The 18,013-nt window shown below is 38.5% G+C and overlaps 1 protein-coding gene across 1 annotated transcript in view; it reads left to right on the forward strand.

Moving 5' to 3' along the window:
- Nucleotides 1-292: 292 nt before the first annotated feature.
- Nucleotides 293-18,013, forward strand: part of TRPM1 (transient receptor potential cation channel subfamily M member 1) — a 123,684-nt gene continuing 105,963 nt past the window's right edge. Inside the window, exon 1 of the mRNA XM_038533683.1 lies at nt 293-388. Within this exon, the coding sequence (XP_038389611.1) occupies nt 293-388 (96 nt within the window). The remainder of the gene's footprint in view (nt 389-18,013) is intronic.

Raw genomic sequence — 18,013 nt, forward strand, 5'->3', positions numbered from 1 at the left:
CCCAGAGCATACTCCGTGCCCACCCCCTCCTCATCTTTCCTGGTCTTCAGAGGAGAACAGGAGCTTTCCTGCTGTGCTTTATTCACTCCCCACAGGCAGCCAGTTGCTGGGCCAACACGTAGGGATGTCCCCACAGACAACTGACACAAAGGTCTGTCTGTGCCCATTCGCAAAGGAGAGCAAACTGTAGGAGGTCAGGTGGGTTCCAGAGATGGTCAGGTGGGGGCAGCAGAGAGCTAAGCTGACGGAGTCGGCTCACAGATGGGGCTGTGGGCAGAGCCAGGTCCCGAAAATGGCCTTGCCAGGATCTTGCCAGATAACCCAAAGTGGGGAGGGCCAGCCTATCCGGGACCCCTCAGCTGGACAGAGTCGAAGGGCAAGCCCCAGGGTAGGCCCTGTAACAGTTGCACCAGTAGCTCCTGGGATGGACTCTCCTGCCTAGTCCCATCTGTCTACCCTCAAGGCGGAGGAACCTCTGCTCCAGAGACCTGCCAAGCGCCTGGGGCTCTCCCTGACTGTCCCTGGGGCAGTTCACAGGAGAGATGGCTCGACCAAAAGCAACATCACATGAAAATGAAAAGGCTGATCTCTGTGATGAGGCCTCTGAGCTTGATTTTGGTCTACGCATCCCTTGCAGCTTGCTTTCCAGGCCTGCAAGCTCCTGAGGAGGCAACGTGAGGGACACTGGCCGGCATTGATTTGAAGCTGGAGGGACTTTTGTCAGGAATGCTTACAAGATTTGCTGGGTCCCAGTGCAACATTAGAATGCCACCTGACCCTTTCCTCAAAAATTAAGGATTTTAAGTCGGCAAAGCAGAGTATTAACACTAAGCACATAAAAAAAAAAAAAAAAAAAAAAAAAAAAAAAAAAAAAACAACAACAACAAAAAAAAAACAAAAACAAAACAAAACAAAAAAAACACTAAGCACAGGGCAGCCTGGGTGGCTCAGTGGTTTAGCGCCGCCTTCAGCCCAGGGCGTGATCCTGGGGACCTGGGATCGAGTCTCACGTCCGGCTCCCTGTGTGGAGCCTGCTTCTCCCTCTGCCTGTGTCTCTGCCTCTCTCTCTACCTGTGTCTTTCATGAATAAATAAATAAAATATTTTTTAAAAAAAAGACTAAGCACAGATATATATATATATATATATATATATATATATATATATATTCGGATGTGGTTATTTAAACCTACTATCTTACTTTGCACTTTCTATTTCTTGCCTGTTTTATTTCCCCATTTATCTCATTTTCTGCCTTCTTTTAGATTATTTTTATTGTTATCTTTTTCCTCTCTTTTGGATTGGAAATCATACTCTTTTCCTACATTTTTATTGTTTGCCTGGGACTACCGCCTTGCATTCTTGGTTTATCAAAGTGTAGTGATTTTTTAAAAAATATTTTATTTATTTATTCATGAGAGGCAAAGATATAGGCAGAGGGAGAAGCAGGTTCCCTGTGGGGAGCCTGATGAGGGACTTGATCCCAGGACCGCAGAATCACAACCTGAGCCAAAGTCAGATGCTCAACCACTGAGAGACAGGTGGCCCAGTACTTTTACCTCTTTCTAGTCAATGCAAAGGCCTTAGAATTTCAAATCCATTTGATACCCTCAATTTGTGGGCTATTAATGTCATGTACTTTTTAAATTACTAGAATGTATTTTTTTAGAGCAGTTTTAGGTTTATAGAAAATTGAGCATATAATACAGAGACTTCTCATTTACTCTCTCTCTTCCCCTCACAATTTTCTCAATTATTAACATCTTGCAATATATGGTACATTTGTTATAATTGATGAACCAATGTTGATACATTATTATTAATCAAAACCTATAGATTACATTAAGGTTCTCTCTTTGTGTTGCATGTTCTGTGAGTTTTGAAAAATCCATAGTAGTGTGTCCACCATCACAATATCATACAGAATAGTTTCCCCATCCTAAAAATTCCCTGTGCTTCACCAATATATCCCTCCCATATCATTGAACCTCTGCCATCAGCTGTTCTTTTTAATATCTTCATGGTTTTGCCTTTTCCAGAATGCCTTATAGTTGCAATCATACAGTGTGTAGCCTTTTCAGACTGTCTTCCTTCTCTTAGAAATATGCCTTTAGGCTTCCTCCATGTATTTTTCTGGATTGATAACTCATTTGTTTTTAGTGCTGAATAATATTCCATTGTTTGGTTGTATCACAGTTTGCTCATTCATTTATCTATTGAAGGACAGATTGTTTGCTTCAAGTTTTAGTGACTGTGAATAAAGTTGCTATAAACATTTGTGTGTAGATTTGTGTGGATAGAAGTTTTGAATTCATTTTTTTCATTTGGCTACAAATCTAGATGCTCAATTGCTGGATCACATTATAAGACTGTGTTTAGCTCTGTAAGAAAAGCCAAACTGTATTCTAAAGAGACATTCTGACCAGGGAAAATAAATATTTCTGTTGTTCCACATCCTTGATAACATTTGATATTGTCTTTCTTAAGGTTTTAACCATTTCATGGTATGTGTGTTGGTGTTCTTTGTCGTTTTAATTTGCAATTTCTGCTATTTCTGATAACATATGTTTATTTGCCTCTGTATATCTTTGGTGAGGTGTCCACATCTTTTTCCAATTTTTAATTGGGTTGCTTGTTTTCTTATTGTTGAGTGTTTAAAGCCTTGTGTATATTTTGGATATAAGTCCATTATCAGAAATGTTTTGCAGATATTTTCTCCCAGGCTCTTGTCTGTTTTTTCATTCTCTTAGCAATGTCTTTCACAGAGTAGAAGTTTTTTATTTTTATAAGTTTGACTTAGCAGTTTTTTCTTTCTTTTCTGATCATTCTTTTGGTATTGTATCTAGAGTCATCCTCAAACCTAAGGTCACCTTTCTTTGATTTCTTTCATTAGAATTTTATAGTTTTCCCCATATTGATCTTATACATATTTTGTTAGATTTACTACTAAGTACTTCACTTTTTTGGTGTTAATGTAAATGGTATTATATTTTTAATTCCAAATTCTACTTGTTCATTGCTGGTATATAAGAAAGTAATAGACTTTTGTCTATTAATCTTATATTCTGTAGCTTTGCTGTTATTGTGTATTTTAAATTGAAAATTTTTAAATTTAATTTTTTTTAAAAATTTTGCCAGTTTTTTTTGGATTTTCTGCATAAACTATCATGTCGTTTGGAAACAAAAGCAATTTTATGTCTTCATTTCAAATCTGTATGTCTTTTATTTCATTTCATTATCTATTGCATTCATTGTGATTTCTATATGATGTTGAAAGGAGTAGTGAGAGGAGGCATCCTGGCTTTGTTCCTAATCTTAGCAGAAAAGTTTCTAGTTTCTCGCCCTTAAGTATAACGCTACCTGTAGGGTTTTTGTATATGTTTTTTATCAAATTGAGGAAGTTCGTCTCTATTCCTGATTTGTTAAGAGTTTTTATGATTTATGGGTGTTGTATTTTGTCAAATGTATTTTCTGCATCTATTGATACAGTTACATGATTTTTTATCTTTAGCCTATAGATGTCATGGATTACATTACATTAGTTCATTTTTGAGTATTGGACAAGCCTTGCATACTTGGAATAAATTCCACTTAGCCATGATATGTAGCTTTTTAAATACATTATTGGATTTGATTTGCTAATATTTTCATAAGGAATTTTTGACTCTATGTTCATAACAGATATTTGTCTGGAGTTTTCTACAGTTTGTAATTTGGTATTAGAATAATGCCGGACTTGTAGAATAAGTTAGGAAGTATTCCCTTTGCTCCTATTTTCTTGATAGACTATAGAGAATTGGCATATTTTCTTCCTTAAATGTATGTTCACCAGTGAAGCCATCTAGCTTCCCATATAATTCATGTAATTCACCAGTGAACACATCTATATGATAATATGCAGTATTGTCAACTTGTTAATTATTGATTTGATTTCTTGAATAGATATGAGCTTCTTCAGTTTATCTATTCTCCTGTGTGAGTTTTGGTAGATTGTCTTTCAAGAATTGATTCATTTTATCTAAGTTGTAAAATCTGTGGGCATAGAGTTGTTCATAATATTCTAGTATTCCTTTACTACCCTGTTAATGTCCATGGGGTTAGTAGTGATGGCTTCTATCAAACAATTGATATTAGTAACTGTGTCTTCTCTCTTTTTTTCTGGTCAGGCCTGATTAGAGATTTGTCAATTTTCTTAATCTTTCCAAAGAACAAGCTTTTAGTTCTTAGAGAATAAGTTAACTTATTTCTCTATTGATTCCCTGCTTTTAATTCAATCAATTTCTGCTCTAATTTTATTATTTCTTTTCTTGTTCTTCTGTTAGATTTAATTTATTCTTCCTTCTCTAGTTTCTTAAAGTGAAAGCTTAGTATTAATTTTGAATATTCTTTTTATATTATATACATCAAGGCTACCAATTTCTCTAAAACACTGTTTTCATTGGATCCCACAAATTTTCATTAAATGTATTTTCTTTCTAACTTAGCTCGAAATATTTTTAAAATTCTCTTGAGATTTCTTCTTTGACCCATGTGTTATTTACAAGTCTGTTGTTTAATCTCCAAGTATTTGGGGACATTCCAGTTATGTTTCTATTATTGATTTCAGTTTAACTGCATTGTGTTCTAAAAACATATTTTTTAATTTTTAAAAATTTGTTGTTGTGTTTTATGTCCTCAAATGTGGTCTATCTTGGTGAGTGTGAGCTTGAAAAGAATGTACATTCTGCTGGCATTGGATGAAATATTCTATTCTTCTTCTCCTCCTTCTTTTGATTTTCTGAAGTTTGAATATGATATGTGTAAATGTTGATTTTGAGGTATTTATCATGAATAGTATTCTCTGAGCTTCCTGGAACTGTGGTTTGATGTATGTCATTAAATTTGGAAAATAGTCATTACTACTGCAAATATCTTTTCTCCCTTTTCTTTCTTCTCCCTCTGGTATTCCTATTCCATATATGTTATAACTTTTGTAGTTTTTCCATAGCTTATGGATATTATGTTCTTTATTTTTCATTCCTTTTTCTCTTTGCATTTCAGTTTTGGAAATTTCTATTGACCTCATCAAACTGATTCTTTTCTCAGTTATTTCAGGTCTACTGGTGAGCCCATTAATCGCATTGGTAATTGCTGTTATGGTGCTTTTTATTTTATTTTATTTTATTTCATTTTGATTCTTTTTTAGGGTTTCCATCTGTCCATTTACATTACCCATCTAATTTTTCACGTAGTCCATTTTTTTCCATTAGAGATCTTAGTATATCAATCATAATTATTTGAAATTCTTAGTCTGATAATTCCAGAATCTCTGCTGTTTTCTGAGTCTGGTCCTGTTGTTTGCTTTGTCTCTTCTGTTTTGTTTTTATTTTTTATTTTATTTTATTTATTTTTTTTGACATTTAGCATGACTTGTAATTGTTAAAAGCCAGGCATGATATATTACACAATAAGAACTGAGGTAAATGGGACTTCAATTGAGGGTTTATATTTATCTGGCTAGGAGTTACATTGTGTTTACTCTTTACTGTACTATAGGTATGTAAAGTTTTACTCTCCTCTAGTAACTCTTTTGTTTATTTTTTGGTCTCCCCTTTATCTTTGAGATCTCTTGAAACTCCTTAAAAAGAGTCCAAGGCTTGCAATTATTTCAGCTGTGATCCATTATAATATAGGGGAGCCTCATTGTGGTAGTGACAAGGTACAAGGAGTAGAGAAGCATTGTATCATACTACCTCAAGGCTCAGACTTTTAGTGAGTCTCTGCCCCTGGACTCTGACCTTCACAAATGCTTCTCAGCTTTTCTCTCCCACTTAAATGAGACAGGAAAACTAGAGGGAGATGTAGCTGTGTATTTTCCTACCCTCACAGTCACTAGGCTTTGATAAAGTAGTTTTCCTTGAGGGCAAGTGGAGAATGGAAGGCTCTGGGCATATATCAAAATGGATACTTTCTCCCTCCCTCTGCAGGAGAGGATTTTTCTCTAAACTTCACTCTGAGAATCTAGCTGAGCTCTTGAAGGTAATACTCACAAAAATATGGGGGCTTCCCTGAGACTGAGCCCCTTGATGTTCATTCTTAAGCTAGCCTATAGTTAGCTTGCAGCAATATGTCAGTTACAATTCAACTTTTCTTGCCTATTCCTGGTTCTCATGAACTGTGATTCTCTGCATTCACCTGTCTCTCCAGGCTTCTGGGTGTCATTTCCCATGACTTCAACTCTTTGATAGACTTAAGATTTTTCTTGTTGAAAGAATGGAGGTGATGAATTCCCAAATCTATGCATGTTCAAGCAGAAACCAGAAGTTATTACCAAGTATTTAAATCCCACAAGATATTATTGATATTACCTTATATAGTTGGTAACTATGTATATGTACACACACATTTACTATTTCATTTTTCTGTATTTCTCTCTGCTCTATACCCCCCGTCTGTGATATTTTTACTTCTATCTAAAGGAAGCCCTTTGTAATTCTTTAAATGTGTGCTTGTTATAAATGAATTCTTTGTTATTGTTTGCCTGAAAATGTCTCTATTTTCCTTTTGCTGTTGATAGATATTTTGCTGGCATAAAATTCTAGGTTGACAATGGTTTCCCTTCAGCACTCTGAATACACCATTTCATCACATTCTGACTTTTATTATTTCTGTTGAGAAATCAAATGCCTTTTTTATAGCTGTCTGCTCTATTCAAGGTAATTTGGGTTTGTCTCTTCAAGCTCTTAAGATTTTCTTTTTGTCCTTGGTTTTCAGGAACTTCACTATTGTATGTCAAGATCTGTACTTTTTTGTATTTACTCTGCTTGGAATTGATTTGAACACTTAAGTTCCAATCAATTAAATTGTTGGTTAATATATTTTATAAGTTTGGGAAATTCTCAGAAAATTATCTCCTCAGTTGTTGTTTCTACTCTATTTTCTCTCTATTGTTTCCAGGATTCTATATAAACAGACTTTTTCCTTGAATTCTCTGCATTTATCCTCTCTTCTGTGTTCACTTTTCTCTCTACTATAACACTCTGAATAATTTCTTCTAATTTGGCTTCCAGTTCACCAATTATCTTTCTCTCTTTTTTTTTAAAGATTTTATTTATTTATTCATGAGAGACACATAGAGAGGCAGAGACACAGGCAGAGGGAGAAGCAGGCCCCCCGCAGGGAGCCCAATGTGGGACTCAATCTCAGGACCCCGGGGTCACACACTGGGCCAAAGGCAGATGCTCAATCACTGAGCCACCCAGGCTCCCCACCAATTCTCTCTTTAATTGGTTTAATACATTGTTAATCTAATTCACTGAATTCTTAACTTCAGTTAGCAGATTGTTCAATTCTACCATTTCTAGTTGGCTATTTTTTAAAAGCTGTGAGAATACTTTTTGAAGCTTTCTGCAAAAGTTTTCAACTTTGTCTTCTATCTCATTGGTTACATAAGTATTATGGCCTTAAAGCCCATGTCTGGTAATTTCAATACATGGTAACCTTGGCAGTCTTCTTCTATTGCCTGTTGTTTCTGCTAGTTCTTTTACATATTGTTCTGTATCCCTAAGTGTCTGGTTATCTTTAACTGTTTGCATAAATTATATGTAAAAAAATTGTTTGTAGAAATACACTGAGACTTAGGATGTTGTTATCTTCCTCCAGAGAAGATTACCATTTTTTTTTCCTTTCAAGTACCTTGAAGCATTAACGATCTAGGATCACCTTAATTCAGTTGTAAGACTTGATATTTTTACACACATAACCCTAAACTGAGTTGCAGTTCCTGTACAAACTGGTTTATTTACCTTTTTTCCCCAGTGTCCCTTCAAGGTCCCAACTCAAAGCAACACAGGGTTACCATGGTCTGAGAGTCTGGATTTGAGGATCCTGCTCATTTCCATCTATTCCTCTTTCTCTAAAATTTTAATACTCAAAAAATAAAATAAAATTTCAATACTCAACAGGAAAATTCAGTCTAAATATCTACTGAGAAAGCTATGAAGGAACAGAGTAAGGGTGAATCCCAGAAGAATGCTGGTATATCCAGCAGAGACGCAGTGTGGCAGATTGGCTCAGAGCACAGGTCTTGAGAAAGATTGTTCCATTTTTTATTCTGTAGCTGCCACTTACTAGTCATGGTGCCTTAAACAAGTTGTTCTCACAGTGACTCATTGTGTCTTATGTGTAATATGGAGATAATTATTCTATCTCCTTCATAAGGCTGTTATGAGTATTATGAGTTAATTTCCACTTCACACCCATTAGTATGGCTATTACTTAAAACAATACAGGGGCACCCAGGTGGCACAGTGGGTTAAGCATCTGCCTTCAGCTCAGGTCATGATCTCAGGGTCCTAGAATCAAGCCTCACTGCTTCTCCCTCTCTTCCCTGCTTGTGCTCTCTCTCACTCTCACTCTCTCTCTCTAATAAATAAAATCTTTTTTTAAAAAAAACCCACAAACACAGAAAACAACAAAAGTTGGCATGATGTTGAAAAATTGGAACCCTTGTGCTTTGCTGGCATAAATATAAAATTGTGCAGCTGCTGTGGAAAACAGTATGGTAGTTCCTCAAAAAATTTGAAAAAAGAATCACCATTTAATCCATCAATTCCACTTCTGGGTACATATGCAGAAGAATTGAAAACAGGGACTCAGATATTTGCATACTTGTTCATAGCAACATATTCACAGCAAAGAAATAGAAACAACATGAAAGCCCACTAACAGATGAATGGAGGGGATCCCTGGGTGGCTCAGCGGTTTAGTGCCTGCCTTCGGCCCAGGGTGTAATCCTGGAGACTTGGGATCGAGTTCTGCGAGTTCTGCGTCGGGCTCCCAGCGTGGAGCCTGCTTCTCCCTCTGCCTGTGTCTCTGCCTCTCTCTCTCTCTCTCTCTATCATGAATAAATAAATAAAAATCTTTAAAAAAAACCAGATGAATGGATAAACAAAACATGGTCTGTACATATAATGGAATATTATTCAGCTTTAAAAGAAAGGAAATTCTGACACTTGTTACAACATGGATAGATGATCCTTGAGGATATTATGCTCAGAGAAATAAAACAGTCGCAAAAGGAAAAATACTGTATTATTCCACCTATATGAGGTCCCTAGAACAATCAATTTCATAGAGACAGAGAGCATAAGGGTGGTTACCAGGGACTCTGGGGGAGGAGGGCTGAGTTTCAGGTTGAGATGATGAAAAATTTCTGGAGATGGATGGTGGCGATGGTTACATAACAATGTGTGTGAGCTTAGTGCCACTAAACTGTACACTTTAAAATGGTTAAAATTATAAATTTTATGTTACATACAGTTTTCCATAACAAAATAATTTAGGTTTATTTAATTTACAGTGACTTATAGGAGAGTAAAAAAATGTGGTTATTATTAGGTATTTTGAGATGGGGATAAAGAGAAGGAGGGGATTTCAATTATTATAAAGGAGTCTCAGGGCTATTTGAACATATCACGGAAAAGCCACCCTGCTTCTCCTCATTGTTCTCTTTGTTTCCAGGTTAGAGTCTAGCTCATCTCCGACAGTTTCCAAAATCACTTGGGCAACTTTCCACTTCCCTGTGCCCAAGGATGACCTGACACTAGGGCAGTGGTTTCCAGAGTGGTGGAACCATTTCCATTTTTGAACCTGTACTTACACTTGCCTGCACACACCATCTTCAGATGGTAACAAAATAAATCCAAACAAGTGTTACCAATTTTGGAGATGTGGAAACTGTAGATAGCTGCCAGATGTGGATGGGAGACTTCCCCATAAACCTGCTAATGCTTTTAAAATGTTCGAGCCAGGGTGGCTCAGTGGTTGGGCATCTGCTTTTGGCTCACGTTGTGATCCTGGGGTCCTGAAATTGAGTCCCTCATCAGGCTCCCCACAAGGAGCCTGCTCCTCCCTCTGCCTATGTCTCTGCCTCTCTCTGTGTGTCTCTCATAAATAAATAAAATCTTTAAAAAAATAAAATGTTTGAACCATGTAGATATATAAACTATTAAAAAGTTAAATTAATTACAAATAAAAATGACTTTAATTTGCATTCTTTAAAAACAAAAGACACTAATTTGATGACATTGAATCTACAGATTAGAGCTGGTATCTTCAGTTGGTCTGCATGTCTTAGGTCACCCTGCAAGATGAGTGAAGGCAGGGGAAAGCTATTGACCTTCCAGCAGTGAGTGAGGGAAAACTCTAGTCTTTTTGTAGCTCCCAGAAGGGGCAGAGCTGGGGACCTGGAGGCAAGTGAGGTTGGCCAAGAGAACCGCGTGATCTACAAGGGTGCAGAGGCAAGGCAGTCAGGTGTGGGTGGAAACCCCAAGAGCATAGCCAGAGCTGAGCCTCCTATGAGGCCCTCCAAGAGGGCAGCAAATGCCAAGCCTCCAGCACACAAGATAGGAAGCCCAGAGCTGTACAGCATGGTATGGAAAGGATGTCTGTGCATGGGGAGCTGTGCAGATCATTTAACACCCAGTTGAACACCTGCTAGGCATATGAGAGCTTCCATATCATGATGTGGCCCTTTGCAGGGGGGTCATGTATAGCAGGGAGCACAGGGCTATGCACAATTGTTCTCATCTACAGCAACAGGAGCTAGGATAGAATGTGCTTGACATCCAAAGAGGGCCACAGTCCCATGGCTGGGCTGGCTGGGAAGGGCTGACGGAGATGCTGCCCCCATGTGGAGCATGAGTTGGGCACAGAAAGCAGGGTCCAAGCTTAGCAAATGTGCTGGATAAAAAGTCAAAGACCAAGAAAGAGATTAGGAGAAGAAGGGCATGTTTGAAAACCCCTGCATGGGAAAGACATTCAGCTGGTTTGGTGGATGTGGGAGTAGAACCATAGAGGCCAAGTGCCACCAGTGGCCCTTGAGAGAACCCTCAGTCCAGTGGTCATAGCCTAGTGAGGAGCTCAAGAAGCAGGTGTTCTTCCTGGAGTCTGAAAAGGCAGATGCAAGGGCAGGGCTGCTTGAGTCTCCCTCCTCTTTCTGCTGATTTAGCTGGGAGACTCACTCCTATCAGGGACCATTCCCCAGCCAGAACAGATGGCCTATATTGAGTCATAGGAGCCATTTAGATAGAATCCACATTGGGACATGATTCCATCCCAGTAAAGCCAAGAGAGCCCTCAATAAGGACCATCCGGAACCATTCTCCAGACCTTTGAATGTGACCTCTGGAGGCAGTTTCCTTCACCACAGAACAGTTATGGGAACCTCAGAGGTTAAATTCATGGTTATCTGAGTTTAGGGCTTCCTAAATCCTTCCTGTGGCTCTAAGAGATAGAAGTATTTTTTTTTAAGATTTTATTATTTATTCATGAGAGACAGAGAGAAGCAGAGACATAGGCAGAGGGAGAAGCAGGCTCCACACAGGGAGCCCGATGTGGGACTCAATCCTAGGACCCCAGGATCATGCCCTGAGCCAAAGGCAGGCGCTCAACCACTGAGCCACCCAGGCATCCCAGTCAGAAGTATTTTAGAAGAAAAGGTCAATTAGCTTAGGAAATTTGGGGTTCCATAATAGCAAAAAAGTTTGCTTCACTGCATGACTTCTCAGAGCCTTTAATATCTTAATAAGCACTGAGACTCTCCAAAATGAAAAGAGACTATGGAGAGCTGCCCCAATTTAATTCACATAGGGTCATTTTTTTTTTTTTTTTTTTTTTGAGAATGTCCAAGCCCCCAGGGGCCCAGTCTAGAAGTTTAAAGAATGTTGCTTGCAGGCTGATGCGATATTGTAAAAGGGAGCATGTGAGGTAGGGACTCCTCAAAGCAGACACCACTCCTCTTGATCCCAGTGGCTTAAAAAAAGAAAAGAAAAGAAAAGAAAAGAAAAGAAAAGAAAAGAAAAGAAAAGAAAAGAAAAAGTTTAATTCCCCCTTGGGAAGAAGGAACTAGGCATGATGAGAAAGGAAAACCTCAACCAATCAGTTGCTTGGGACAATGGAAAATTTGGGACTAATTACTAACAATCTCTTTAACCAAAGTGTTCCTTTTTTGCTTGCCTTCTGAGTCAACTGGGAAAGAAATAATTAACTTTAAAAAGTAAAATGATTCAGTCATGAGACAGAAGGAAATCCTGTCATTTGTAACACCATGGATGGATCCTGAGGGCATTATGCTAAGTGAGATAAGTCATACTGAGACAAATACCATATGATCTCACTTCATGTGGGATCTGAAAAAGTTAAGCTTTTTTAGACTCTCAGAGAAACAGAGCATACAGTGGTGGTTAACAGGGGCTGGGAGAAATGAGGAGATGTTGGTCAAAAGGTACAAGCTTCCAGTTGTAACATTAATAGGTTTGGGGGTCTAATGTACAGCATGGTGATGATAGTAATCATTCTGTGCCATGTACTTGAATGTTGCTAAAAAGAATGGATCTTAAAAAAAAAAAAAAGAATGGATCTTAAATGTTCTCACCACAAAAAAGAAATGTTAAGTTTGTGAAAGGATGGAGGTGATAGCTCATACTATGGCAGTAATCATCTTGCAATTTATAAATGTATCCAATCAACACACTGTACACCTTCAACTGACACAGTGTTATGTGTCAATTGTATCTCAATAAAGCTGGAAAAAAATAATTATTTATTTATTTATTTATTTGTGATAGTCACAGAGAGAGAGAGAGAATGAGGCAGAGACACAGGCAGAGGGAGAAGCAGGCTCCGTGCACCGGGAGCCCGATGTGGGATTCGATCCCGGGTCTCCAGGATCGCGCCCTGGGCCAAAGGCAGGCGCCAAACCGCTGCGCCACCCAGGGATCCCCAAAGCTGGAAAAAAATAAATGTAACATGGATCTCTAGAACAGAAGAAAGGATATTAGAAAAAACTAAAGATATCTGGACGTAGTCTTAGTTAATGAAAATATATTAATATTGTTTCATTAATTATAACAATATACCATAGTATATATGTTACCTTATAAATATAAATATATACCACACATATATTCTTATTTCACAGCATAAATGTACCATAATAATATAAGATATTGATAATAGAAGAGTGCAGGATATATGGGAACTCTCTATATTATCTTCTCAATTTTTCTGTAAATCTAAAACTGTTTTAAAAAATAAGATCTGGGGCACCTGGGTGGCTCAGTGATTGAGCATCTGCCTTCGGCTCAGGTAGGGATACCAGGGTCCTGGGATCAAGCCTGCACTGGGGTCCCTGCATGGAGGCTGCTTCTCCCCCTGCCTATGTCTCTGCCTCTCTTTCTGTGTCTCTCATGAATAAATAAATAAAATCTAAAAAAAAAATAATAAGATCTATTAAAATTGTTTAAAAAATAAAATGCCAGAATCTCTCCTGATGTTTCCACACTTTGCAGAACTAGCCTTTTTTTTTTTAAGATTTTATTTATTTATTCATGAGAGATACAGAGAGAGGCAGAGACATAGGCAGTAGGAGAAGCAGGGTCCCTGCAAGGAGCTGGATGAGGGACTCAATCCTGGGCTCCGGGATCACCACCGGGATCACACCCAGAGCAGAAGGCAGACGCTCAACCGCTGAACCACCCAGGCATCCCACAGAACTAGCCCTTAACCAGTCTAAGCTCTGTGTGCTCATACTTGTTACCCTTCTCCATAGCAGCGTGCCTTGGCCTGTTGTTCAGAGACTTTTCAAGAGATTTTTATCAAAAGATTAAAACTCAAAGTCATTCTGCTAATTGAAACAAAGATTCAAGTAACAAGGGCACTCTATTCCCAGAACGTTTTGCTTAAACTGTACTGAGATTTACTGGATGCGCCTAAATTTGTTTTGAGTGCATTTTTGCTTTATGGGTTCCTGCAACCAAATTGGGGAAAATCCAAATTTTAGTAGCTATGAAGCATTACTCAAAAGAGATGAGACTGATAGATTATCTTGAAGACCATTAGGAGGTCTCCCTCTCCAGTGAGGCATGATGCATGAAATATAAATAACTTCTGTGCCAGGTGTCAAGGGAGCACAGCTTGTAGAACGTTTATATGCTCTGAGGCATCTCGCAGTGCTGATCTGTGAGAAGGCACAGCTGACTTTATGAGGCTCATGCACATCCTTTCATCTCCCAGAGATCTGTTCTTACGCGTCAGCTCCTATAAACCAAGTCACACAGAGGTGAAATAACTTCTTGCCATGGCTCCTGCCCAAATTTCTTCTCAGGAACACAGATATCTTAAAGGAAGAAAAGGTAAAAGTGACTTTCATATAACTGGACTCATATTTGGGGAGATTTGCCACTGCTACACAGTAAAGATTTAAGAAGCATGAGCTGCAACTTACGTTTGGAATTTGGAAGTACACCATTAGGTCCTACCAGAGGGCAGAATGTTACATTCAGACTTGAATGGATTCCAGCACTGTGATGCACTGGGGCTCCTTACATGTGGTTGGCAGACTTATAGATGAATGAGATGTCAAGAATTTTGTGAAAAGGAAAACCAGCTCAGATAATGCTCTTTTTATGGAACTTCCAGAAGCTCCACCCATGATGAGGCCACTCCACAGCAGTTCCAGGCATACTATTCTTCTTTGCCCAGACTGGTCCTACCAGTTCTTGACATTTATGCCACTGAGACTTCCACAAAGCTTTGATATAATTGATTATTTCCACAGCAAAGTCACTGGTTTTATTTTCATTGTGGAGTTTATTCTGAAAATTTTAAAATGTTTAATATTTGGCAGGTTTTTCATCCATGTGCTTGTTATCTTAGCTCACATCATCTGCCAACATTGCAACATAATCCACTGCCAAAAATAAATAAATAAATAAATAAATAAGAAGAGAAAAGAGAAAAAAAAATGAAAAGAAAGCCGGTATGATAGGACAGGAAGCCACGGTCCACTTGGGATCCTCTTGATACCTCCATGGTAGACTCTCCAGAGCTTCTGTCCTCCATTGCAGAATGGCCAGCAGTGAAGGCGTGCTAAGAACTCCAGCTCCCACAAGCCTGGAGCCATGTGGCATGGGGAAGGGTTATGTAAAGAAGTTGCTGCCAATTTTCAACTGTTGATGGGGCCAAGAATCCTTTGGAGAGAGGCTGCATATTTTGACCAACTTGGGTCCAAAGACTCACCAGGATGGACCTCTGCCTTCCAGAGAGTGGAGTTTCCTCTGTGTTCCAAATGTTTGAGGATCGTAGTTCCCCCAAGTGGAAAACCCCACTTTATCTGTCAGTCAGTGGAGAATCTACAGAAAAGTAGTTTATGAAGAGTTTATGGTTAAATAAATAAAATCTTAAAAAAAAAAAAGAGTTTATGGTGATCAAAGCATTGAAGACCTGTAGGCCTCTGCCTAATCTAGTTATTCTTTTATTTATTTTTATGATTACCTTTGATAACAATACCAAAGATTTTAAATTCCTCTCCCTCCTCCCTCTCTACCCTTTTTCATTTGCAGAGGCATTGTTCAAAGGAATATGAGTTTAATTTACAAAGCAAATATAGGGATCCCTGGGTGGCGCAGCGGTTTGGCGCCTGCCTTTGGCCCAGGGCATGATCCTGGAGACCCGGGATCGAATCCCACGTCGGGCTCCCGGTGCATGGAGCCTGCTTCTCCCTCTGCCTGTGTCTCTGCCTCTCTCTCTGTGTGTGTGACTATCATAAATAAATAAAAATTAAAAAAAAAAAAAAAAAAAAAAACAAAGCAAATATATATTTTAATCTACCACCTCAGCTTCTTTATTTCAGGAATTATGCCAATTAAGTCATTCAAAAGTCAACACTATCTTGTGTTTTTTTCTAAGATTTTATTTATTTATTAGAGAGGCAGAATGAACGGTGGGGAGGGGCAGAGGGAGAGAGGAAGAGAGAGAGAAGCAAACTCCCTGCTGAGCATGGCTCAGGCTCAACTCAACAGACGTTGGCAAAGATGTCAAGAAAAAGGAGTACTCATGCACTGTTGGTGGGAATGCAAACAGTCACTCTGGAAAACAGTATGGAGTTGCCTCAAAAAGTTAAAAATAGATGCCAGGCTCAATCCCAGGACCTAGAGATCATGACCTGAGCCAAAGGCAGACACTTAACTACCTGAGCCATCCAGGTGCCCCACCACTATCTTGTTTTAAAACATATGTAAAAAATCCAGGGAAAATGGAAGTGGAAACTCACCTCTGGAACCAATCCCAGGAACAATACTTTGCTGCACAGACACAAATCTTATGCCAAATAAGACTTTGAGAAGGAAGGTACTTGGAACAGGACTTCCAGGTCAGGATTCACACACCTGCTTGGCAAGTACTTGCCTGAGCCCTCAGCATCCACAGGTATCTCTCACCTTGCTCCCTATTCCCAGTCTGATCTTTCCCCTTCCCCACCCATCATCCCTCCTGGCCTGGGAACTATGCTTCAGTTCACAGGGTCTGCTGGCCTGACTGAGGTGCCACTTATCCCCCCTCCAGCTTTTGTGTAAAGTACCCCCTTTCCTCAAATCTGCCATCTAGTTTCCCACTTAAACAAGTCCAGCTGAAGCACCTCTCCTCCTCTGATAAGTCCTCTATCCCTTTATATTTTCTTACTGCTTGGCAAGTCTGATTAGAATGCTTCCTATAGTCTGCCTTGTATTTCAAATGTGTTTGTATAGGTGCCTCCCCCACAAGCTTATGAACATTTAAAGTCATATCTGAGTCATTCCCATACCTCTGCACAGCACAGAAAGGGTGTTATCATATCAGGGTGATATCTGAAAAGGGTTAGCATCCAAAATGTATAAAAACTTATACAAATCAAAGACCCAAAAAACAAATAATCCAATTTAAAAATGGGCAGAAGACATGAACAGACATTTCTCCAAAGAAGACATACAGATTCAACAGACACATGAAAAGATGTTTATCATCATTTACCATCGGGGAAATGTAAATCAAAACTACAATGAGATATCACTTCACAGTTGTCAGAATGGCTAAAATCAACAACACAAGAAACAAATGGGTGTTGGCAAGGAGGTGAAGAAAAAGGAATACTGTGCACTGTTGGTGGGAATGCAAACGGGTACAGTCACTCTGGAAAACAGTATGAAGATTTCTCAAAAGTTAAAATAAAAAACTACCTTATGATCCAACAATCCCATTACGGATATTTACCCAAAGGATACAGAAACACTAATTCAAAGGGATATATGCACCCCTATGTTTATAGCAGCATTATTTATAATAGCAAAGATATGGAAGTAGCCCAAGTGTTCATCAATTGATGAATAGACATAGGAGATGTGGTATATTTATACAAAAGACTATATTTAGCCATGAAAAGAATGAAATCTTGCCATTTGCAATGACATGGACAGAGCTAGTAAATATAATGCTAAGTGAATTAAGTCAGAGAAAGACAAATACCACATGATTTCACTTATATCTGGAATTTAAGAAACAAAACACATGGGCAAAGGGAAAAAGAGAGAGAGAGAGAAATCAAGAATCAGACTCTTAGCTATGCAGAACAAACTGAAGGTCACCAGAAGAGAGGGAGATGGAGATTAAGGAATGCACTTGTCCTGAGCACCGGGTGATGTATGGACTTGTCAAATTACTATATTGTACACCTAAAACTAATATAACACTGTATGTTAATTAACTGGAATTAAAGTAAAAACTTTAAAAAAGAGAAAGGGTGATGTCAGTGGTGAATTAAATTGAACTATGGATAGCAAGGAAGCAAGAGGTCAAGGAAAATAAGTGCCGTTAAATGACAGATGACAAGAGAGTGGAAAAGATTTGCCACTTTAGCACAGTCACAAGTTCATCATCTTATATGAACAAGCTTTAAAAATAAGGAAAAGATTCGATTTTAAAAATGAGCAGAAGATGTGGAAAGTTCACAGAAATAGAAATGCAGATCACCTTTAAACATGAAAAGATGCCCAACTTCACTCCTAGTAACATTAATGCAAATTAAAATTATACTGACCTATAGACATCTAACAGACCACTCCACCCAATAGCAGAATACATATTCCTCTCAAGTTCACATGGAACATTGTCCAGGAAAGACCATATGCTAGTCCATGCAACAAGCCTAAATAAGTTTAGAA

The sequence above is a fragment of the Canis lupus genome, chromosome 3, assembly GCF_011100685.1.
Source record: "Canis lupus familiaris isolate Mischka breed German Shepherd chromosome 3, alternate assembly UU_Cfam_GSD_1.0, whole genome shotgun sequence".
Taxonomy (NCBI): Eukaryota; Metazoa; Chordata; class Mammalia; order Carnivora; family Canidae; genus Canis; species Canis lupus.